Source organism: Mus musculus, chromosome 17 (assembly GCF_000001635.26).
Source record: "Mus musculus strain C57BL/6J chromosome 17, GRCm38.p6 C57BL/6J".
Classification (NCBI taxonomy): Eukaryota; Metazoa; Chordata; class Mammalia; order Rodentia; family Muridae; genus Mus; species Mus musculus.
In genome coordinates this window covers 86,050,673-86,073,451 of record NC_000083.6, presented here as the reverse complement: position 1 = coordinate 86,073,451, position 22,779 = coordinate 86,050,673, and the positions used below count along the sequence as shown (strand labels likewise).

The 22,779-nt window shown below is 39.9% G+C and overlaps 1 protein-coding gene across 5 annotated transcripts in view; it reads left to right on the top strand.

Annotated features, from left to right (window-relative positions):
• The window catches only part of Srbd1 (S1 RNA binding domain 1), a 160,552-nt gene that overhangs the window by 71,765 nt on the left and 66,008 nt on the right, over positions 1-22,779 (top strand). For all 5 annotated transcript variants that reach the window (XR_385394.3, XM_011246728.1, NM_030133.3 and 2 more), the window contains 2 exons: positions 15,685-15,776; positions 22,284-22,366. Coding sequence is in view for 4 of the 5 variants with exons in the window: in XM_011246728.1 (XP_011245030.1) it covers positions 15,685-15,776; positions 22,284-22,366 (175 nt within the window). In the remaining variant the exon portion in view is untranslated. The remainder of the gene's footprint in view (positions 1-15,684; positions 15,777-22,283; positions 22,367-22,779) is intronic.

Sequence of the window (22,779 nt, the reverse complement as noted above, 5' to 3'; positions counted from 1 at the left end):
TGACTGTCACTGTGATCATGCATCATCACTGTTGACTGTCACTGTGATCTTGCATCAGCACTGTTGACTGTCACTGTGACCCTGCATCAGCACTGTTGACTGTCACTGTGACCCTGCATCAGCACTGTTGACTGTCACTGTGACCCTGCATTTTAATGTGTAAAATAGAAAAATGTAATTCTGGGAAGTCTGGAATCCATTAAGTGAGCAGAGGGTATAGGAAAAACGATAGCAGACATGGTAATATAAACCTGCAAAATACATGCTAAAATTAAATTAATTTAGAAAAAGTATTTTTATTCTGTTTATTTAGGTTCAATTCTATTTAATAATTTGATTTTTGAACTATAGAAAATGTGAGCATTTTTAATATTTATATGAATATAAATAGCTGGTGTTTTTATTTGTTTCATGGTATTTTATTTTAGTCGTGTGTGAATGTTTCTGCTTTGTGTACATGCAGAGGCATGTGCCTTTGCATGCATGTGTGGAAGGCAGAGGAAGGTGCAGACTGGTCTCCTCTGTCTACCTTACTCCCTGAGACAAGGCCTCACTGAGCTTGGAGCCCCCTTTTCCTTTCCCCCAGCAACCCTCCTTTTATCCTATCCAGTGCCACTCTTGCTGGCACATATGGCCATGTCTGGCATTTTAGCGTATGAATGCTGGGGATTTGAACCAGGATCTTTATTGTTTGCATAGCAAGTGCTTGTACCCACTGAGCCTTCTCACCAGCTCTGGTGCCATTTATTTTAATTTGCTTAGAATAAGACCTAAAAGTATGAGGGTAAGAGATACTTGTGTAATTGCCCAGTATTGAAGAACCATGTTTCCCAGCTGTTTCCACAGCAAGACTAGACAACGGAAGCTTTACTGAGTTGTGTCTGTGGAAAATAGGTACAAATGTATGGCAAATGCATGAAGATCAGAGATACAGTCATAGAAGTGAAAGCGGGGAAGATAGAAACACTCCATGAGAGAATTAGAACACCGTCTCTACCGTAATGCTTTGAAAGGCCATTTCACTGGGACTGCTTACATGAACAGTATCCTTAACCTCATCCAACTAGAGCCCCTACTGTTTGTGCTTCGTCCTGTAAGGTGCATCAGGTGGATTTGAGCTCCTGGTATTTGTAGATCATGGTTGGGTATAGAACCCTAAGTTGCACTGAGTTTACTGTTTTCATGAGCAGGACATTAACCATGTCCTGCTGCGCTGAGTGGATTCTCATCTGTTTAGTTTCTTATAGATTTGACCTGGTGAGTTGGTGGTGCTTGCTCCTTCCTGAGCAAATGATCTATTTGTTCCCAGTGCCTTCAGCTTTTGATAATCTCCTGGCACCGCCAGTGTCTGAAATCCCATCAGAGGGGAAACAGAGGGAGCATCTTGCCAGATTTGTTTCAGGAAGACCGTGGAGGAGGGTGGCCGAGAGAGCGGCCCTGGGTGGATATGTCCAGAGGCAGGACTTTTTTTTTTTTTTTTTTAATCTTTGTTTTACTGCTTGATTTCGGATGATATTGGTCTGATTCCGTTTTAGTGTCATTCTGTTTCAAAAATGAGGCTGTTTATGGTACAGACTTGCTCCAAGGCTGTGAATATGAAATAGTTATTAGTTTGAATAGGTCTTGCTATATTCTCAGAAAGCTGTATATAGTCATGTGTCAAGGATGCCACAGCCGCTATGGTTGGTATAATTTTGCTCTGTGACCCTCAGGAAATGACAGTTACTCACTGACACACTTCTCACATGTCCCTTTGTCAAGGGACACTAGTTGCATTTTGCAAATGTAAGAGATTTGTATTATTTACTTTAGAATAGCAGAAGATGACACTGAAAAAGTAGTATCCACTAGTAGACTAAAGAATTCTCCAACTGTGTTCCTGCCTGCCTGAGGGATCCATGGAGCCCGGTTGTTACATAGACAGGCTATACATATGCTGTTGCATTCAGCCATTTCCCCTTCGGTAAGGGTCTCGAGTTGAATGTTTCTCTCGGCATCTAAGTCTTGTACTGAGAGTGGTATCTGGCACTGGGCTGGTTTAACTGAGTCTGAGGTTTCCAGGCAGTGTCTGTGGCTCAGCTATGACCACATGCTGCAGCTGCCTTTTCTGCCCTCCAGGTCCACGTGTGACATTAAGGCATTCTGGCACTTGCCATTTGGACCTGTACTTGCTGGAAAATGTCAGGACTTCTAGATAGGATGAAGACAGATCTAGCTGATCCTCCTCTCTATCCCTGAAGGAGGCCGAGGACATTGTGGGTAAATTGATGAGTGGCACACTTCCCTTAGTTCTGAGAGATTGTACACAAAATCTGTGTCCAAAGCTTTGTTGTGTTTAAGAGTTCTTATTTTCCCTCGAACCTCCTTGGTATGACAATAAAGATGCTGTTTGGATAAGCAAGTGTTTTAATAATCACTTCTGAGTTTCATTAGATAAGAGTTCAGACAAGAGTTCCCTTCATTGCTCCTCCCTTATGTTTATGAAAAACCTCAGTGGAGACTGCAGCTTTTGGAGCTGGGCTACTGCTGTGACAGATCACCATCCCATGTGTACCTGGTGGCTTTCACATCTTCACCCAGGAGTTAGAGCTCCTATTCCAGGTCTTTGTTCTTCCTCTGCTGTTTTCCCTTTACTATTTGGGGTTTTAAGACCCAGGAGTTAGTTGTTAAGCTAAGGCAAAACAAGTGATAACTTAGTTAAGTTTGCTTCTCAAAGTTACTGATGTTTAGTGGGGTGAAGAATGGAACTGAACTCTGGCATATAAGTGAAAATTTAGAAGACTATTTTGCTGCTGCTGCTGCTGCTATTGCTTTGTTTATTCTTACCTTGCAAATTAAGGACTGAATTATAATTGGCTCTATGCAATTTAGTAAACTATTGCCTAAGTTACATTCACCTTGAATCTCAAGTCTGACTTAACCACGGTCTGACTCAAAGTGATTTGGGAAAGGTGCTTCCATAACTTTAGTCTTTCAATTGAAAAAAAAAAAAAAGTTGACAAGCAGATACTGTAAACACTGGATTATCCAGATCCAGAGACTGATGAGACTGCACTAATGGGAGGTCATTGCCCTGTGGCTTCTCTTTGGAAAGCTGCCTCTCAGTGGCTTTCAGTGGCATAGTGGAAATGAAGAGTGAAATTGGTCAACAGGCCTGTTCATTGTAGGATGACTTACAAAGATGAAGGGAAATAGTCCTTAACAACTAGAAAGCAAGGAAGACAAACATGTTAGCAAGAGCCATCAAATAGAACATACATGTTTGAAATTATGTTACAGTGAAAGCCTTGTAATAAAACCTTTACTAATAAAAACCTTGCTTTTTTCTAGGTCAAATTGAATTATATAAATTATATAAAGAAATCTTTTCTTTTAAACGTGCCTTTCTTTATCTCTTAATTGGATCCTTCCTAGTGTAACAGCTTGTACAGAATCCAGAATGTGTGTCTCATGTAGTAGCTACATTCATGGAATTGTGTCTTCACTTTGGGATTTGCATTTTTGGTTATAAATAAATTATTGGAGAGTAAACATTATTTTGGGTTTCACCTTGGAAACTATCCACTCCTACCTGAATCAAATACATCTTGGAGCAGTTTCTACATTTGAAGTTAGGCTCTAGCCTGAGTTGTTCTTATTTCCTTCTAACTTAAGGTCCTGCAGACTTTCAGCAAGGGGCTGTTTTGGCATGCAGATTAGTTTTAAAAGGCCTCAAAGTGAAGAAAGTCAGTATAATTAAACAACAACAACAATAACACACACACACACACATATACACACACACTGATATTAACCAGACGTACCCTTCAAATAATCTTTATAATCTTCATATGGTGTGTTGCCTTTTTTCCTATTAATCTGCAGAGTTGATAGCTATACATCTTAATTAAGCATAGTGTCTGTCAGTCCTATGGCTGACCAGTGATTGGGTTAGGAATCAATATTTTTCATTGTCAACACTGTCTCCAAAATCTGAAGTTGTAGCTGAAGGTGAGTACATTATGTATTAAGTTAAAACCAGTTGCAGGTTTTATTCTTTCTTTTTTCCTACAAAGGTCTGTTTACGATGATAACTACAATAATATTATCAGTTGTAAATGGGGCACACCCAAGGAAAGGGGGATTCAGCTAAACAATTGACTTTATCCCATCGGCCTGTGTGCATGTCTTAGAGGCATTTTCTTAATTGCTAATTGATGTAGGACGTGGGCAGTTCCATCCTTAGGCAGATGGGCTTGGACTGTGTAAGAGAGATCGCTGAACAAGCCAGAGGCAGGAAGCCTATAAGCAGTGTTCTTCCTTGGTTTCTTGAAGCTCCTACCTCCAAGTTCTTCCCTTAGCTTCCCTCAATGATGGGCTAGAGTCCGTGAGTTAACATAAACCCTTTCCTCCTTACATTGCTTTTGGTTATGTTTATCACAGCAACAGAAAGCAAACTAGGATGAATAGGCTTTGCTAAGACAAAATAGGCAGTATGCTGTGAATAATGTGCCCACATGGTATGTGAATGCCATGTGCTACAGCAGAACGTGAGCATTCACATTTTTCAAGCAGTCTGTTTTTTGTTTTTTTGTTTGTTTGTTTGCATTTTGAAGCTTTAGAACATTGCTTCTCAAAGTATAGTCCCAGACTTCACCATACTTAAAAACTTTTATATTTCAAGACTCTGAAGAGAATGAAAAGGCAAACTACAAACTGTGTATCTGCTAAAGGATTTGTATTTAGAATAAAGAACATTTAAAACTGATTAATTAGGAGGTAAGCCAGTTCAAAATGAAGAACAAATTTTCCTAGCAGTCCTGGAAAGGAGCCTGAGTCCTCATCCTCACACAGGTACTCTGCCACTGAGCTGTAGCCCAGCTCTGTTTACATTTGATGTTGAGACAGGGCCTCACTAAGTGACCCAGGTTTGCCTTGAACACACTGTGTAAACCTAGCCTTTCAGAACATGTGCTCCTCCTGCCTCGTCCTCGCAAGTAATTGGATTACAGGTTTGTACTACCAAGTTGTGCTAAAGATTTCATTTTACTGGAGAAGGAGGAAAAGGAGGAGGAGGAGGAGGAAGCAGCAGCAGTAGTTGTTGCTGCTGCTGTTATTGTAGCCAATATAGTAGCTTTGGTTTAAAAAACAAACAAACAAGTATTACCAAGGGTATGAGTCAGTCATACATTGTACCTAAATGATTTCTTGAAAAATTATTTAAAAATTACAGCCCAACATTCCTACTCCTGAGAAATACATTCAAGGTGAGAAGTGTATGGCTTGCGTGCACAGGAGTGTGAAAGTGTTGTGGCAGTAGTTAGTATCCATGAACCAAAAAGCAGAACTAGTTAGTCCCAGAAATTTTAAGATGTGGTATATTTCTTTTTTGTTTGTTTGTTTGTTTTTCTCAATTTAAAGATTTATTTATTTATTATTATATGTAAGCACACTGTAGATATCTTTAGACAGTTCAGAAGAGGGAGTCAGATCTCATTACAGATGGTTGTGAGCCACCATGTGGTTGCTGGGATTTGAACTCAGGACCTTTGGAAGAGCAGTCAGTGCTCTTAACTGCTGAGCCATCTCACCAGCCCCAAGATTTGGTATATTTCTAACTATGAAATATTCAGCAATAAGAGGAGACAGTAGAACATGCACATTGAATAAGATGGGCATAAAAGGCCAAGCACTGCATGCTTGCATTGTTAATATGAAGTGTACAGAAATGTAAGCGTGTAGAGAAGGCACATTGCCAGGCACCAGGATTGAGAATGCGAACTGAACCCACATGGAGTTACAGAGGACCTGTCTGAGGTAGGAGCATCGGAACTTGGATTTCAGTATGACTGTACATTTACTACAAGGTACTGAGGATGGCTAAGTTTGTGAAATGTAGATTACAGTTCAATGTGATGGCTTAAGTGGTAAACACCTCTAGTACTCTGGTATTTGAACACTTGGTCCCCAGTTGGTTACTTAGGTGTGGCCTTTCTGGAGGAAGTGTATCAGTAAGGGTGGGCTTTGAGGCTTCAAGCCTAAGCACCATTCCAGGTGAACTCTCTCCTTTCTGCTGGCCTAAAATCTGAGTCCTCAACTTCCTCTTCCTACCAGCATGCCTTCATTTGGCCTATAACCTTCTGAAACATAAAGCCAAGTAACCATTTTCTTGTAGAAGTTGCCTTGGTTGTTGTATTTTATCAGAGCAATAGGAAACTAGCACGCCTAATAAAACCTCCAAACCAAAACTGTGTTCCCAAGACCAGCAGCACCAGCTCTGCCAAGGCACTCGTCAGCAGTGCAAATGCTCAGTTTCAGTAGAGCAGCAACTCTGAGGGGGAGTTTCCAGCCATTTGTGTTTAGCCATGCCTTCTTGCTGATTCTGATGCAGGCTGAATTGTGAGAATTGCTGCTATAGAATACAGAGAGTTCATTGGAGATGTACTGAGAGTATTATCTCGTTTTTGTACATTCAATCTACACTGTTCCTGTAATTGCAAGAAAGGTTTAAATTAAGGGTTGTTCTAGTAGAGTTAAAGGAAATTACAGGGCAATGTGAGTAAAAATAAACTTCTTTCATGTTCTTGATGTGTTCCCCTAAGAAGCTTTATGATTGTAATGTTTGTGTGCCACATGTTAGTAAATTCCTGTGCTCTTTTAGGCTTGCCTTCATTAACGAATATAGCATAAACAGGTTCATTTGCCATAACAATGGTGGAAGTTTAGATCCTTGAAAGGAATTATTTCTCCTAAATATTTACATGGTGTAATGTAGTAGAAGTGTGCAGTGATCCTGCAGACATGAAGATGTGGCTATTGATAAAGAATAAGTGGAGCAGCTGTCTGGACTGAGCTACACTGCACAGGCTATGCGATAAGCGACACAGAGAGTCTTGCCCTAGGGCACAGCTTATACACGGCATATGCTTTTGGGATGCTTTTCAGCATTGGCTGGATACCCAGAAGGAGTTCTGATGGCAGGGGCTGTTTCACAAGGGCCCGGTGATCCAACCTGGTTGCTCTTTGAAGTGATAGGTTGAATTTGTACCTAGAGGGGAAGTTGACGTGTTACCCCTCTGAGAGGATGCTTATGTTCCTTTTGTGGGGAAATGCAAGTGTTGGATGGGAAAGAATAAGAGGGATGGGAGCCAGAGCATGGAAATGATAACTTCAGCTCACTTGTCTGTGGAATGGAATCAGGGTTGTGAACAGTAGAAGTTAAGAAAGGATTAATTAAAGAGTGTGGTGCAAGCCGGGCGTGGTGGCGCACGTCTTTAATTCCAGCACTCCGGGACAGAGGTAGGTGGATTTCTGAGTTTGAGGCCAGCCTGGTCTACAAAGTGAGTTCCAGGACAGCCAGGGCTACACAGAGAAACCCTGTCACGGAAAAAAAAAAAAAAAAAAAAAAAAAAAAAAAAAAGTGTGATGCAAACTTTATTGCTGTAGATGAAAGAGCTGAGCTTTTGTTGCAAACTCTCTTCCTCTGTATCTAACCTTCTCTCTCTTGCAGTACGTCCCTACTTGGTGTGTTCTTTGTTTTTCAGACATGGTCAGCTATAGGCCAGGCTGGCCTCATTCTCACTCTTGATTCCCTGCTCAGCCTGCCCAGTGCTGAGACTGCTGGACTAACCACCTATACTCTCTCCTTGTCTTCTAAATTAAATTTCCCCCTCAGTCGCCCTCTCTGACTTTGTGACTCGCTCTCAATCATTTGTTTAGTGGTTTGCTTTTACTGTTTAAGCTCGAGCTCATACTACTCAGCAGTAAGTTATCGAGCTCTTAGTGGGGTGTCAGAATACCATGTTCTCTCTGTCTAAGATTCTGAGTTTTTGAAGTCTGGCTATACAATAAAGAAAATTTGGAATAAGTTTCATTGAGAATGATTTTAGCATGCTTATTACTAGACAGATTTTCCTTCATGCGGTGATGGTAAACTGTCAGGTTGAATCGTCTAGAGTCACCTAGGAGATGTGCCTCTGGGCACCTCTGTGAAGGGTTATCTTAATGAGGTTGATGTGTGAAGACGTGGTTCCCTGGGCTTGCGTCCTGGACTACATGGAAGCTAGCCCAGCATTTCTATTCCCCCTTTCTGCCTCCAGACCGTTGATGCAATGCAGCAGACTGCTTCTATTGCTGCCAGGACTTAACCCTTCATGAGGGCCAGTATTCCCCAAATGAGAACCACAGCAAGCTCTTTAGTTGCTTTTGACTGGGTGGGTGTTGTATCATAGCAACAAACAAATTCAACAAGGTATATTTAAAGGTTTAAACAAGTAAAATGAATGAAGCAGACTTCTCAATTCAAATCCATGTCTCTGTAAATTAAAATCAAATTGGAATAAGAAAATGCAGCTAATATTTTATCATGAGCAGGTACAAATTGAGTACATAAGAAGTTTCTGTTTTAGAGTTAACTGTTAATCAAGGGGATCATTAAACTTTCCGTTGTTGGGAGGCGGGGGAACTTGGGAGTAGGATGACGTGTTTTCAGGTCCATGCATTTCAGAGTACTGGTGACAAACGTTCAGATGATAGACTTGAAGCCCCCGCAAGCTCAGGGCGTCCTGCGTCATGTACCACGTTTCTGTCTCATGTCAGTGATGACTCTGGAGCTGAGCTGCTTCTCCTGTCCTGCATTTAGCAGGGCCTTTGCCTCACCGTATGGCTGGCTCTGTGGCGTCCTTAGTGGAGCCATGTGCTTTTTATAGTAATTTTAAGTTGGTCTCATACATAGGTGGAGTGGGGATGAAAAATTTTTCAAAATGAAAGAGGATAAAGGTGTGGGAAAAGAATTGCTGTACTTCTTGTGGAAGGCACACAGAAGGAAAGGTAGGGCTTTCTGTCTTTGCCCCTCCCATTGCAGTTGTTTATACCTCAGAGGACGTTTTTACTCATGGTATCAGTCTTTGAATCCAGTAGAGTTGTCAGAATACCTCTACTGGTATCAAAATAGAGGTATTTTGATAGCAGTCGAGGTCCGTATGCTGTTTTAACACATTGAGACATCAGGTGACATAGCCTGTGATACTCTGAGGCAGGTTCTTTGCTTAAATGCAGGCTTTTTTGTTGTTGTTTGATTCTTTTTAAAAATATAGATTTTATTTTTATTCATGTGTGTTGGTGTCATGTCTAGCTCCAGGTGCCCTGGAACTGTTGGGTACTGGGAACTTCACTCCATTCTCTGGATGAGTAGCAGGTGCTCCTGCCTGCTTCACCCAGTCTCCAGTTCTTCAAAGACAGAGCCTCAGGTAGCGTAGACATGGCTCCAGTTTATAATATTGACAAGGCAAACATTGAACTCCTGTGCCTTTGCCCCCACTGCCCATTGGGAAGACAGGCATGAGGAGAGTGCCAGTTTGTTTGCTTTGTTTTTTTGTTTTTACTATATTTTGTTTGTTAATAGCATGAGAAAATTTGTTGCTAGTGCTATTAGGAACCTCAGACTCCAAGTTCAAGTTCTGCTTGACACTTGTTGATTTGGATCTGCCCCTTTAAGGCGTCTTTTGTGCTTATAAAGTGTTCTTTTCATCTACAGTGCTGTGAAATTGTGGGAAAATTAGCCAGGGGAACTTGGTTCTGTTGAAATTGCTCTCTAGGCAACTGATAGGATATCCATGTGGGAGTGCGTGGAGGTCTCCCGCATGTCCACTCTAAGCCTCCCAGGCTTGTAGTGGATCCTCTGCGTGGTAACTGCACCATTGCTGATGGTGTTCTCAGGAAAATAAATGGTCATTGTTTGGAATAGTGCTGGGACTTTCCCCAACTGCTGACTGAGGAGTTGTTCCCAGCCTGCCTGCCTGCCTGCCACCAGATGGTGCTAGAGCTACACACGTAAAGGCAAATGCAGCTGCAATGCAGAGGCAATGTGCGCTCTCTCTCTCTCTCTCTCTCTCTCTCTCTCTCTCTCTCTCTCTCCTTCCCTCCCCCTCCCTTCCTCCCTCCCCCCAGCTCTGTCCCTCCTTCCATTCCCCCCCCCTCTTTCCTTCTTTCTTCCTTCCTTCCTTCCTTTCCTTGCTGACCTTCCTGGCATGCTTTGAAATGGGTTCACACCAGTTGAGCCAGTTGACCACGGACAATATATTAGTGATGGAAACTTAGGGCCATGCAACTTGTCTTTCCTGTAAAAGTTGTCTTGATGCATTGGCCTGTGTGTAAAACTGACAGTGTGAGGTTTCTGCATCCTTTTAAGTAGCCACAAAAACACCATGTTTACAGTAATCTAAAGGTGATGTTCAGAGGACATTACCAACAAAATATGCCTGCCCAGATTTTAAGTCAAAATAGAATAATTTATAACTGGGTACATTTCAAAATATTAACTATTGTTTAATAGTAGAGTACCTTATCAGTTAGCAATTATACTTAAATTTGAAGTGTTTTTTAAATTACAAATAAATATGACTTGGGTATTGCAGAAAATAAAAGGAATACTTTTTGTTTAAGTTACTCACATATTATATGAAACAATTATCTTTGTTTACACATTTATTTTGAAGGTAAACTTATTATGGTCATACAGTTTTGTTAGTTTTTTCTCTTAATTTATCTTGAATATTTTACATGAAATCAAAATCTCTTAGGATGATAATTTTGATTCACAAGCTGGTTTTCCATTCATTGACTCTTTAATGATAGGCATTTGGATTTCCAATTACTTTTGGTCCCTTCTTAACCAAAATTTATTTCTCTGTGTTGTTTTATATTTATTTCATATTAACGCTAAAAATATATTTCTAGATCGGGAAGAAAGGGTAGCTTTTGTAACTTTTGCTCGAATTTTTATTTTACCACCAAGCTTTGTAGTTAAATACAAAGATCATCAACAGATCACTTCTGTTTTTGTTACTGGTTGGTTTCTCGTTTGGTTCTTGAGTCAGGGTCTCTCTATAGCCTGGACTGACTTGTGATCTTGCTACCTCTCAGCCCCCGCCCCCAACGCTGGAGGTGGAGGCGTAACTGCCACGCCCAGCTTGGTAACCCTCCTATTCAGAAGGATTGAGAATGCTCTGAAATGGTAAACTCTACTAAATACAGATTTAAGAGAGCTTGGTTGTATTCCTTAACATCCAATCCTTGAGACTCTTCTGTTTGTGGAATTTGAATTTTAGGTTTATTACCTGTTCTTGAGATATAAGCCAATATTCATTCATACTTCATAACAGACTAACTCACGGGCAGAGCAGGGAGTTGCTGTGTGTGTTGTTAGTTTCTCTTAAAGGATAATAATACAGTAAACAGAATAGAATAAGATGAAATAAAAACTGACCCGCTGAAGTTAGACCAGACAAACAGCTGGAAAAGAGTCCAGGAGAAGGCACAAGAATCAAAGACTTCATGTTTCCTAATACTGAGATGAGAGGACAGTTTCTCTATGAATGTTTCCAGCCTGAAAAGTTGCAAGAACTATGTTTAAAAAGTTATTTTGAAGACTTGAGTGGAATGTAGCTTTTTAGGGTAGCAGAGGTGTAATACATATATTTTAGGAAGGCAAAAGGAAGGAATTACATTCTTAGGAAGAATTAGAAGCACACCAGTCTGTGTTAATGGAAGAATTCTGCCCTTGCAGTTGCTTTTTGATTTTTTTGGTTTTGCTTCTTTTTGTTTTTAAATCTCAGTCACTATATTTTTATTTAAGCAAATTATTTCTTAATTAAATTCTCCCATCAACATAAGGAAGGAAGTAATTTATTTTAAAATTAGAGGAAACAGCAAAGCTATTTTCGTATTTGGAGAATGGATAGAGAAGACGCTTTATGGCCTTTCAAGTGAATGTGGGAACTGTTTGTACTTTCCAGAAAAACCAACAAACAAGGCAGACCTAGGTTTTCTTATGCAGAGAATCTCACTGTTTCATCTTTTGTAAAAAAGAAAGCAGAAGGCACCCTGTTCTCCTAGTTTCCCAGTCACTATGACAAGTACTTACAAAACTAGCCGAAAAGGCTTTATCAACATACAGTCTGTCCGTGTGAGAGCTGAGAGATTTCACTTCTGTAATCGAAGTATCTCTTTAAAAAAAAAATCAGTTATTTATTTATGATGTATTTTATATAAGCAACATTATTGGGTTTTATTTGAGGATTAAAAATAGCATTTTTATTGAGAGAGTTTTGGGGATTATTTTTTAGTGAGTTGAAAATAATTGTTTCTATATTGTAGGTATTTGACTTTTTAGGTTATGAGGGTGTAGCTTATTTTTTTGTTTTTGTTTTTGTTTTTGTTTTGTTTTGTTTTTGTTTTTGTTTTACTTAAAGAGTTACAGACAACCCCAAAATCGTGTTTAGGTAAAATGTTTCTAAAATTACCTATTTATTTCTTGAGACTCAATATACTAGCACGTAGATATGAGGAAGTGGAACTCCACGTCAGCTTCTGTAATCAGCCTTTTACAAGTGCAGTATGTCAGACATCTCCATTTAGGTGTTGTCTTAGCTGTATAGTTTAGAAGGAGCGTCTTTATTCTCTGAGCGTCTCAAAACATTAGTTCATTTACAACTTTATCACTTACAACTTTATCACTTACAACTTTATCACTTAAAATGGCCCCAAATAATAAGTTCTGATTACTCCTGTTGGCTTTATGTTCAGATAAACACAGTAATCAGATTGTTATATTAAGGTTAGAATACTGGAGAGAAACTTGCTTTTTAAATATAATGCTCTGTACATCTTTGCAGATGCTGCTTTCACAAAGCTCGACGTTGTTTTCTTCATATCCCTGGATTTTACAGGCCATCAGCATAGTTCCCTGCCGTTGGCTGGGAGACTGCCACTAAACAGAAAGTGCCTGATTAATCTGACATGGGTCCTGCTGAGTGGCTTCCCTTGAACTTGGAACAGGAATAGGGCTGTAGAGGGACGTCCTCAGTAAGTTCCCTTGGTAAAAATTGTCACCCTCTGATTTATTTTGAGTTTAGATACATACATGTCTTAGGCCATATATGTTTTATATCTGAATAATCTTCCTTTAGATCATTTAGCTTTCTGACCCATGATTAGTACTCAACTGTTTATTGGGTCCACATTGCTCAGTAAATATGGTATATAAAATTTACTACATTTTATATTGATTTAATTGTGTTAATCTAAAATCTTTGGGTGCAATGTGTCACATCTGTTTTGTATTCCTCAGTTTAAAAGAAGTGGCAGTATGGAATTTGGAGGAATATTTATTATCTGAGTATTTTTCTTTGCAAAAGTTTCCCCTTAGTTTGTTGAGAAGGATAACCTTCAAGAGAAAGTGAATCATTTGGCAAATTCTCAGGTCTCCAACAACTAAAGGCCAGTTAATTAAAATTTTACCTTACCATTTAAATTCACTTTATTTAAATAGTTGGAAGTATAATATAAATAGTTTGGAAAATTCTGGAAATAATATAAAGTACATTTGTGTAAAGTTTTTTAAATATTCTTTTCTTTTAATAATGGGTCCAAGCTACATTTCGTCGATAGTTAAAATTTTTTAGAAAGGCCTTTATTAGCCTGAGTGTTGGCTTGTGTTGAAATGGTTCTTTCCATAACTGGTAACTGAATAGTCTTCTCCTGTGGTAGTTTCATAACCCCTTTGGAGATTACCAGTTAACCCATTTCCCTAGGGATAAGTGTGCGTAAACATAGCATTTCACGTGTAGTTTCAAGTAAACCTGCGTCTTGCTGCCCAGTTATTCAGAAGCCAGTTAGAAAACTGTGTGGAAACTGATGTCCTTCCTAGTCTGTGACATCAGCTTCTCTTCCTGTGCCACACTAAGACTCTTCAATGCATGACATTACATTTTTATTTTATTTATTATTATTGCGAGACCATGTAGGCACGTGTGCTTTGCACACTAGTGGCGGTCAGAGGACATTTTTCAGAAGCCAGTTCTCTCTTCTGCTGTCCTCTGTGAGTTCTGGGGATTGAGCTCAGGTCGGTTGTCAAGCTTGGTGGCAAATGCTTTAATCTGTTGACCCATTTCATCGGCCTGTGTTTTCTACACCTTGTTTTATTTAATGTTACATTTTATCTTTGGTCATTATATAGTAGAAGATAAGGATAATCTGGGTCTTATGTTGGAAGGAAAAGCACAATTCCTTCTAGTTTAAACTTGGTCTCACATTAAGGAGTTTTATTCGAACTTAAACATGCTTTAGGTTCTAAAGAAAACAAACTCACTTTTTCTTGGGGTCCTAGGTGAAGACACAGGGAGGGAGAGAGGTATGAGTTCTTTGGGAATCCTTGTTAGAACAGTGGATCTTAGGAGAGATGCTGTACAGAACTGAGTTGTCATGTTGATGAAAGCTGTGCAGCTCATTAGCAGCTGCTCTGCTGTGGTTGTCCAGCTCATGCTTGGGGACCAGGCAGATTGGGATACAGCCCAGCCCAGTTGTTCATCAGCTGTAACCTTGAACACACTGTCTGCCCATAAATAGGACCTAACTTGCTAATGAGCATCTTTCTGTGGAGGACGTGTTTTCTGCTTCAGTGCTCCTACTACTTGTCTTCAGACTCTAGAGCAATAGTCTCAACCTTCCTAGAGCTGGGACCCTTTAATACAGTTATTTCCTCACGTTGTGCTGACCCCAAGCATAAAATTAATTTCATTACTACTTGGTAACTGTTGTTTTGCTGCTGTTATGAGTCATAGTGTAAATGTCTGCCATGTAGGATATCTGATAGGCAGCCCCTGTGAAAGGATCATTTGGCCTCCAAAGGGGTTGTGACCCACAGGTTGAGAACCGCTTCTCTAGCGTAACCTCACACATTAGTGACTTGCAGTTGTCGCATTTCAGTAAAGAGTTTTCCATTTGATGATTAGCAAAGGGAAGTATGTTAAGGGTTATCTAAGTGTGTCTTAGATGGTGGGAAAGGAGTTTGAGAAGCCCAGAATGAGAGAGGTTGCTAAAAGAGGAATAAAAATTAAACACTGACATGATTCTCTTTGAATCTTCACACTTGGATGGTCATGTGGCAGAGCTGAAGGCCTCCCAGTTGCATCAAAATATATAATGTGCCTTTGCTTTTATGTCATAATTTCAAATGTTTGAGTAGGCACATGCTTGTCCACCACTGTGCAAATGGTATCTGCAAGATGTCTTCACTGTGGTTTGTAAAGCCCTGGGTGCCCCGAGGAAGGGAAGAGGGAGCTTTATGTGGTGTTTGATGAGTAAATGACGAAGGACTTCTGTAGTACCTGCCTGAAGGGAGAGCTTCCAGTACTGACGCTCCTGACAGCATTGGTGGGCCGGTAGTCTCTCTGACCTTTCCTTCCCATGTATGTTGTTACATATGCGACACACATATGACCAGGTAATAGTAGAGTAGTGTTTATGGTAATGGTTCTTGCCTCCTGTCCACATGTGCACTAACTACCACACCAAGGACTGTTGACTAGGATGGAATTATAAAGGTCAGTCAGGAATGCCCACTAAGCACAAGAGAGTGAATATATTCTGGCAACTTTGAAGTTGGCATTAGGGGAAGGTATTCATTGTGTTCATTTAGAAATGCTCTTGTTGGTGAGTGAGTGAGTCCTGGATGTGAGCCTTTGCATCTGCTATCCAGAAAAGCACAACTTATCCAGGTAAGCACAACTCAGCGCTACTGCCTGTGGTGGGCGGTCCATGCTGCTGCTGCTGTCCAGCTCGTCGTGTACTGCCTAGTTTATCATGTGTTCCCTTTGACCAGGTGGAGAGTCTAGAAAATAATCTTCCCACTTTCTATCTTCTCAGCATCGTCAGTGAAGCAGGGGCCTCCATCTACAGTGTCAGCCCCGAAGCGAACAAGGAGATGCCAGGACTGGACCCTAACTTGAGAAGTGCAGGTGAGAAGCTGTTACCATCACACAGCATAGAACTGAAACATTTTAGATCTGTAACTGTGACAAACTAAATATCTTACATATCCAAGAAAGTGTAAAAGCTTTGCCACATGAACAAGACCTGATGCATTTGCAAGTTTTAGACTAAGCTAAAACTGGAATTATGAAAAATTTGAGCAACAGTACTTTTCTGTTTTTAAATACCTTGAAATACTGTAGAAATAGTAAAAATTAAACACAAAGTCGTATTAAATAATGAGGAGAATAAAATGATTACAAAGTAGTTATTATAGCATTTTCTCGGCAGTAGGTAACATGAGCATAAATGCAGTGCCAGTGTGTGAGCGTACATAGACTTTGGTTTGTTGCTAAATGTTTGGCAACTGAACATTCTTTCGTGGCCTCTGATTGAGGCGTCATGGTAATGCATTGCTTTAAAAACCATGCCTTTCTTTTATTTGTACTTGGTTGCTTTGATGTCTAGGATGTGGAATAGCTAAAATTTTGTAATAGAAAATTAAAATACTTTCAGAAATCTAGGGAAAGCAATTGGAATAAATAAAAATTTATATCTGACATATTAGTTTTTATGCAATGGGGAATATTTATGTCACTTTCTTAGGAATTAAAGTCTCAATTTTTGTACTTAAATATTTTCACTGACTTTTAGAATTTTTAGCTCTATAACTGGGACTATAATTTTTAAAAAGTTTTTGCATTGATCTAAAGCATAAAAAAGTTTAATACAAAAGACCCGGTTGCATCTTTTCAGTTGATTGTTGAAATGAGACACTTCGTTGGCTAAATTATCTTCTGAAACTGAAACCTTGCTTCTTCTTCGATGGATTCCCCTATCACACCAGCTCAGCTTCTTTCCCAAACTCCTAGCTAGTGCTTGCCTTGAAACAGTGGGAGTGTTGACCATGGGAGGAGTGGGAAGTCAGCAGAGGGAACCTATGAACTAGCCTTTCCTACCCAGAGTGCTGGAGACACTGCAGGCCGTCAGCACAGCTGCCCCAGGGACATTACACTAACTAAGGCTTAAAGAGGCCATACATTTTGTGAGTGTACTTGTAATATTTGTGTCTAGACTGTCTGAATAAATGATAAGTTTTATTTATTTTTAAAAAAGTAAAAGGATTGCCGAATTTGGCTTTCTCTTGTAATGGAGTGTTGGGAAGAATATTTTTGCCATAATTTTTGGGAGGCAACAGTTTTCCCGCTGCTAATGAAACTCCTGGCCCATGAAGATGAACAGTGTCATAGAGTCATAGGTAGAAACAGATTACAGTGTCCAGCACTGCCCTATGAAGGAAGAATGTTAGAAAAAGATAAACTTCTGCCCAGTTCTCTTGCTTTGATTTCAGAATATTAACTGGCAGTGTCTTCAGTCTATGTAGTGACAAATACTCCTTCCCTCAGCCCGCGCCTGTGCAGAAGTGGTAGTGTTTAATTGATTCTGAGTCAGAGCATGTTACCAAGCCTCTCAAGTCTTCAAAGTCTGTCCTTAAGGAAAATAGTCAAAGAAGCTTGGTCTCCAGTGTGGCTCCTTGGGCCCACTTCCCTTTCCAAGTCTTATTTTTTGTCTAACATTTTGCTGTTTCCTAGTAATTGATGCCCAGGATGATTTCATACTTTATTTCAAACCTCAGCACCTAGGTATGGATTTTATCTTTAAACCCTTTTTTTATACTTTAGATGTGGTTTCTCCCTGGATTAAAGTGTTAGAAGTTTGGCAAGGTATGGCAATGTTGATAAATGATTGAACCTTACAGAACTGGGGCCTAGGCCTGGGTGTTTGGACCGTAAAACCTTCAGTAAACACTAGTCTTCTGAAGTGAGTTACTTCCCATAAGAGTTTTTTTGTTCTAAAAGGAGGCCACACATGTGCTTTGCCTGTTTTGCATGTCATGGTTGGTTTTTTGTTTGTTTGTTTTTGTTTTGTTTTGTGTTTTCCTTTCTTCCACATTATAATCCATTCCCTCCCTACCAGAAGTCAAATAGATAGAGGCCAATCAATCTTAGACTGTCTAACTCTACAACTGAGAACTGAATTTAAATGAGCTTCCTTTTAAAATTAATGACCCACTGTCATGTATTTTGCTAGAGCAACTGAAAACAGACTAATATAAATCCTGTATTAATTGGCTATGTTATAATATAACAGAATCATAACTTTTAGAAGCATATCTAAAATGACCTTCAAAAGGACGTCCTTATCAGCTTATTGAAAGCAGTTGTTGTTCTACCGTATGCTAGTGTCTCCTCTAGTAAATACATTACATAGGAGAAGCATTAACATTGAACTGATAGAACTTATAGATTTCTGAGTTAACATAGTAGAGTGAATATTGCCTTCATTCTTTCTCTTATTTCTAAAATTTTGTTTAAAAAAATGGGAGAAACATGAGTGAATAGAAACTAGGACAAAAAGAAAAATGAGAAGAGAATACAGCAGCATGTTTTGAATCCTGAAGCTAGACAGATGAGTAGTAAGTCAGCCAGCCAGCCAGCCAGTCCAGGTTGAATCTTAAGATAGCACAGATATGGCCAGCAGCACTTGTCACCGTAGCCAAAGGCTGGAAACAATCCAAATGTCCAGCAGCATTAGCTTTTCTAAGTAATGGAAGAAAATACGTTTCAGACACTAGGATATTATTCAGCCATAAAAAGGCAGAAATACTAAAACATGCACACCATGAATGAAACTTGAAAACATCAAGTTGTGTATAAGGAGCCAGTCATAAAAGATGACGTTCTGTGTAATTGCGTCAGTAGGAAGGCTGTAGAATAGGCAGATCTGTAGCAAGAAGCAGCTAGGTGTGCTTGTCAGGGACTAGGGAGAGGTGGCCATAGAGTGACTGATCAGTGCGTTCAGGATTTCCTTCCTCTTGATGTGATGAATTGAACATTTGAGAACTCGGTAAGGCAGCCACATGGTGTGAGTAGAGTAAGTTGCACTGAGTTTGTGTTTTATGTAAAATGCCTAGAGTAGTAAATGTCACTTCAACCAGATGGCAGCAGCAGGCATCTGCTTTCATACAGTGTTTCTGTCTTTGTGTGAGATTGGAGGTTTTCGCTGAGTAGGTTATCTGGAAAGCCCCTACGCTAATGGATATAGCCAAATATTAGAGTGGGGATCCCTGCTAGGGAGGAGTCTGCAGAGATGTCAGTGCTGCTCAGAGCCTTAGAGGAGAGCTGAGCTTTCATGCAGATTCTTCACCCTGACTGACACCTCAGGACAGGAGCCTGAACAAGGTCCCAAGCCTTGGCCTTTGAGTAGCTAGAGGGTAATCATAGGTCCCTCCTGTGAGAAAGCCCTGCATTATTAAAGACCTTGTCAGAACACAGCGGGATAAAGAAGCTGCTTGGAGGAAATAGAAATGATACAGATGAGAAAAATGAACAGTCCAATTTCTCGGAATAATAAAAACATTTCCATCGTTTGAGGGGTAAGCGCTGCAACACAGATCCATTACCTCATCTTAGGCAAGGTCTCAGCACCTTGAAACTTAGGTTCCTTCTGCTGCAGCCTCCCAAGCAGCTCCAGAACTAACTTGGGGACGAAGAAACATCTATGAATTTTAACAAACTCATCTTGGTTGAGTAGCTACCACCATCATCACAGTTAAGCTGTAGAAACAGTTTATCAGGTCTCTGCAATTGTCAGATTCTTGTTCAAAATAGCAGTTATTTATCAGAAGGTCAAGATTACAATCCACTTGCTCTGAGTATTCAAATTATGACATAGAGAAGATTAATTTCCTGTGTTCCCTCTATGCTAGTTAGGTTTCTATTGCTGTGATAAAGCACCATGGTCCTCCTTGGGGAGGGAAGGCTTTATGTGGCTCACAGGTTACAGTCCATCATCAAGAAAAAGCCAAGGCAGGAACCTAGAGGCAGGAGCTGATGCAAAGGCCATAGAGGCATGCTGCTTACTGGCTTGCCTCATTACTGCTTAATGACTTAGAAACCAGGACCACCTAGCTGGGCACCATTGCCAGTGAACTGGGCCTTCTCACATCCAGAAATATTTGCCTTAAAGTTTTGCTTACAGTCCACTCTGGTGGAGGTGTTGTTTTAACAAAAAATCTGGCAACATGAGATGAGTGTTAGATTTAAAAAGAAATACTTGTCTTAGATAGTGGTTTATTGCTCTGAAGAGACATCATGACCACAGCAACTTTTATAAAAGGAATCATTTAATTGGGGCTGGCTTATGTTTCAGAGGTATAATTCATTATCATCATGGCTGAAAGCATTTGTAGGCACAGATAGTGCTGGAGAGGTAGTTACAAGTTCTACATCCGGATCAGCAGGCAGCAGGAAGAGAGAGGCACTAGGCCTGGCTTGGGCCTCTGAAAATCCCAAAGCTCACCCCTAGTGACACACTTCCTCCAACAAGGCCACACCTCCCAATAGTGCCTCTCTCTATGAATGTATGGGTACAGTTTTCATTCAAACCATTTCAGCACTTTTATTTAATATTGTTAAATAATAAGACAAAGTTTAAAGACTACTGCTTACTGGAGTTTTGGGGGCAATAATTTGGCTTGCTCTGTAAATTTTAAGATTCTAACTATTTCTTAGAAATGAAAGTCCCAAAGCTTGGGGCCTGTTTTATCCTTAGGACATAGGAAGAAATGTTCCTCTCAAGGCTGCTGAGGGTTTTGATGAAGCCATCCTTTTTAGGACCGAGTGCTCCATTGTCTCTCATTTTCTGCATATTGTCCAATTATGGGTCTCTGTTGGTGCCCATGTACTGCAAAAAGAAGCTTCTCTGATCTATGAGTATAGGAGTATGTCATTACGAGTCATTTTATTGCTTTGATCTTTTAGCAGAATAACATAGTGGGGTTTCCCCCAGGGCCCATGACCTATCTAGTCTCAGATTCTTGGCCATTTCAGCAATTTCAAGTATGGGATCAATGTCATGGAGTAGGCTTTAAAGTCAAAGATAAAGTGGTTAGTTACTCTCATTATACTTATGCCACCATGACACTTATATTACAATTATACGATGTCACCGCTACATTTATGCCACCACACTTATGCCACCGTGACACAATGTCATTACCATACTTATGTTACCATTACACAATGTCACCATTACACTTATGCCACCATTGACATGATGTCACCATCACACTATACCACCAGACTTATGCCAGCATCACATAATATCACCAGCATACTTATGCCACCATGACATAATGTCATCATCATACTTATGCCACCATGACACAATGCCACCATCACACTTATGTACCATTACAGGATGCTGCCATTACACTATCTTACAGTCTTTGAGGTTGCAGGGCTTTTGGCTGAGAGATATTATTACCTTTCTCGTCTAGTAGCATGCAAGGTGTCTTCCAGTGCCATGAGCAATAGTCAGTAGGGGACAAGCTTCGAGTTACACATAACTAGAATGTCTCCACATTAGATGACATACATAAGTGCAGTTTTCAGCAATAGGACCTTACTATCAAGTTGTGGAGGGTAACCAATAGCCTTGGCAATCGCCTGTGATGTATGGAGTTTTCATGGGACCCCTTTGGCCAATAATTCAACAAGATATAACTCATTTCTGACACTGGATGTTATACTTGGTGGCATGTCTTGTGAGACATTGTCTCCCCTATTACTTGGCTACCCCATTTATACTCCTTTCTTATATGTATGTATTTTAGGAAGCTTCTACAGTAGTAAGTTTCCATACTTCCAAGTTTTTTGATCCTAAATTGTAATGGGGAGGAAAGGTTGTGATCAGAGCCAGTAGGTAGATTCCAGAGTATCCTCTACAGTTATGTCTAAGCCTCCCAAGTGCATTCTCTTACCAGCATAACCTGGTTGCCTATAATACACTAACATCTACTCATGATTACCGTGTTCTAGTTTTATTAAGAATATTAGATGTCATATTGATGATAGCAATGCAAGATCATTTGAAACAAATCTTTCTATACTCTTTAAAGCTTCAGGCACTCCACTTATGCCTTATTTAAAGAATGAACAGATAATTTTATGAGTTTAGGAGCAAGATGTTTTATTTATTTCTCTGAATCAATTGTCTTTCCATGTATTTCTTAATAATGCCCAGGAGTCTTAGTCAGGTGTGGTGGCTCATGTCTGCTAACTCAGCACTCAGGAGGCTGAGGCAGGGGAATTATCATGGCCACATAGTAAGTTCCAGGCCAGCCGAGGCCACAGAGGGAGACCTTGTCTCAAAAACAATAATTGATGCCTAGCATATAAATATATACATACACACTTGTATGTACATGTATATATATATATGCTCACATAATTAAGTCTGAAATCTTGCATTCATTCCTTTTTGCATGGAGAAAAAGAACTTTGAAACTTAATTAAATTGTAGTGTCTTTGGAGGTGGGCACTAGAGGGCTAGGATTAAGAGTTTGTATCATGAGGAACTAGCCTAAGCAATCATGTGAGTACCACTTTTCACATTAAATCGTACTTGTTTTCTGATTCTGTTTTTTTCAGTTTCCATAGCAAGGCGTGTTCAAGATCCATTAGCTGAGCTAGTGAAATTTGACCCGAAGCACATTGGAGTTGGAATGTATCAGGTAAAGCAATGTGGATCGTTTAATTTTGAAACCCATCAATACAAAGAGTATGCTAAGCCTGACTTTGTACTTAGCCATTACTGGATGTAGATTTCCATTTTCAAAGCCTATACAGTTTCAAGCTGTCAGGGAAAGAGAGATTTCTTCTTGCTTTTTCTTGTCTTAATTATTTTGATTAAGTTTTTAAGTTGGCTATAGTCAGATTTAAAGACTTTGGAAACATTAGTCCAGGTGGAATGGTGCGTAAACATTAGGTTCAACTGGGTACTTGATTTGGAGACCTGGTCTTTTTCAACTCTATTACAAAACATGGAAGGAGTGTGGACCATTGGGCATGTGACTCTTTGTTTAAACCAGAATGAACTCAGTTGTTACTGACCTCCCAGGAACCTCTCTGGTTTTTACTGTGACCT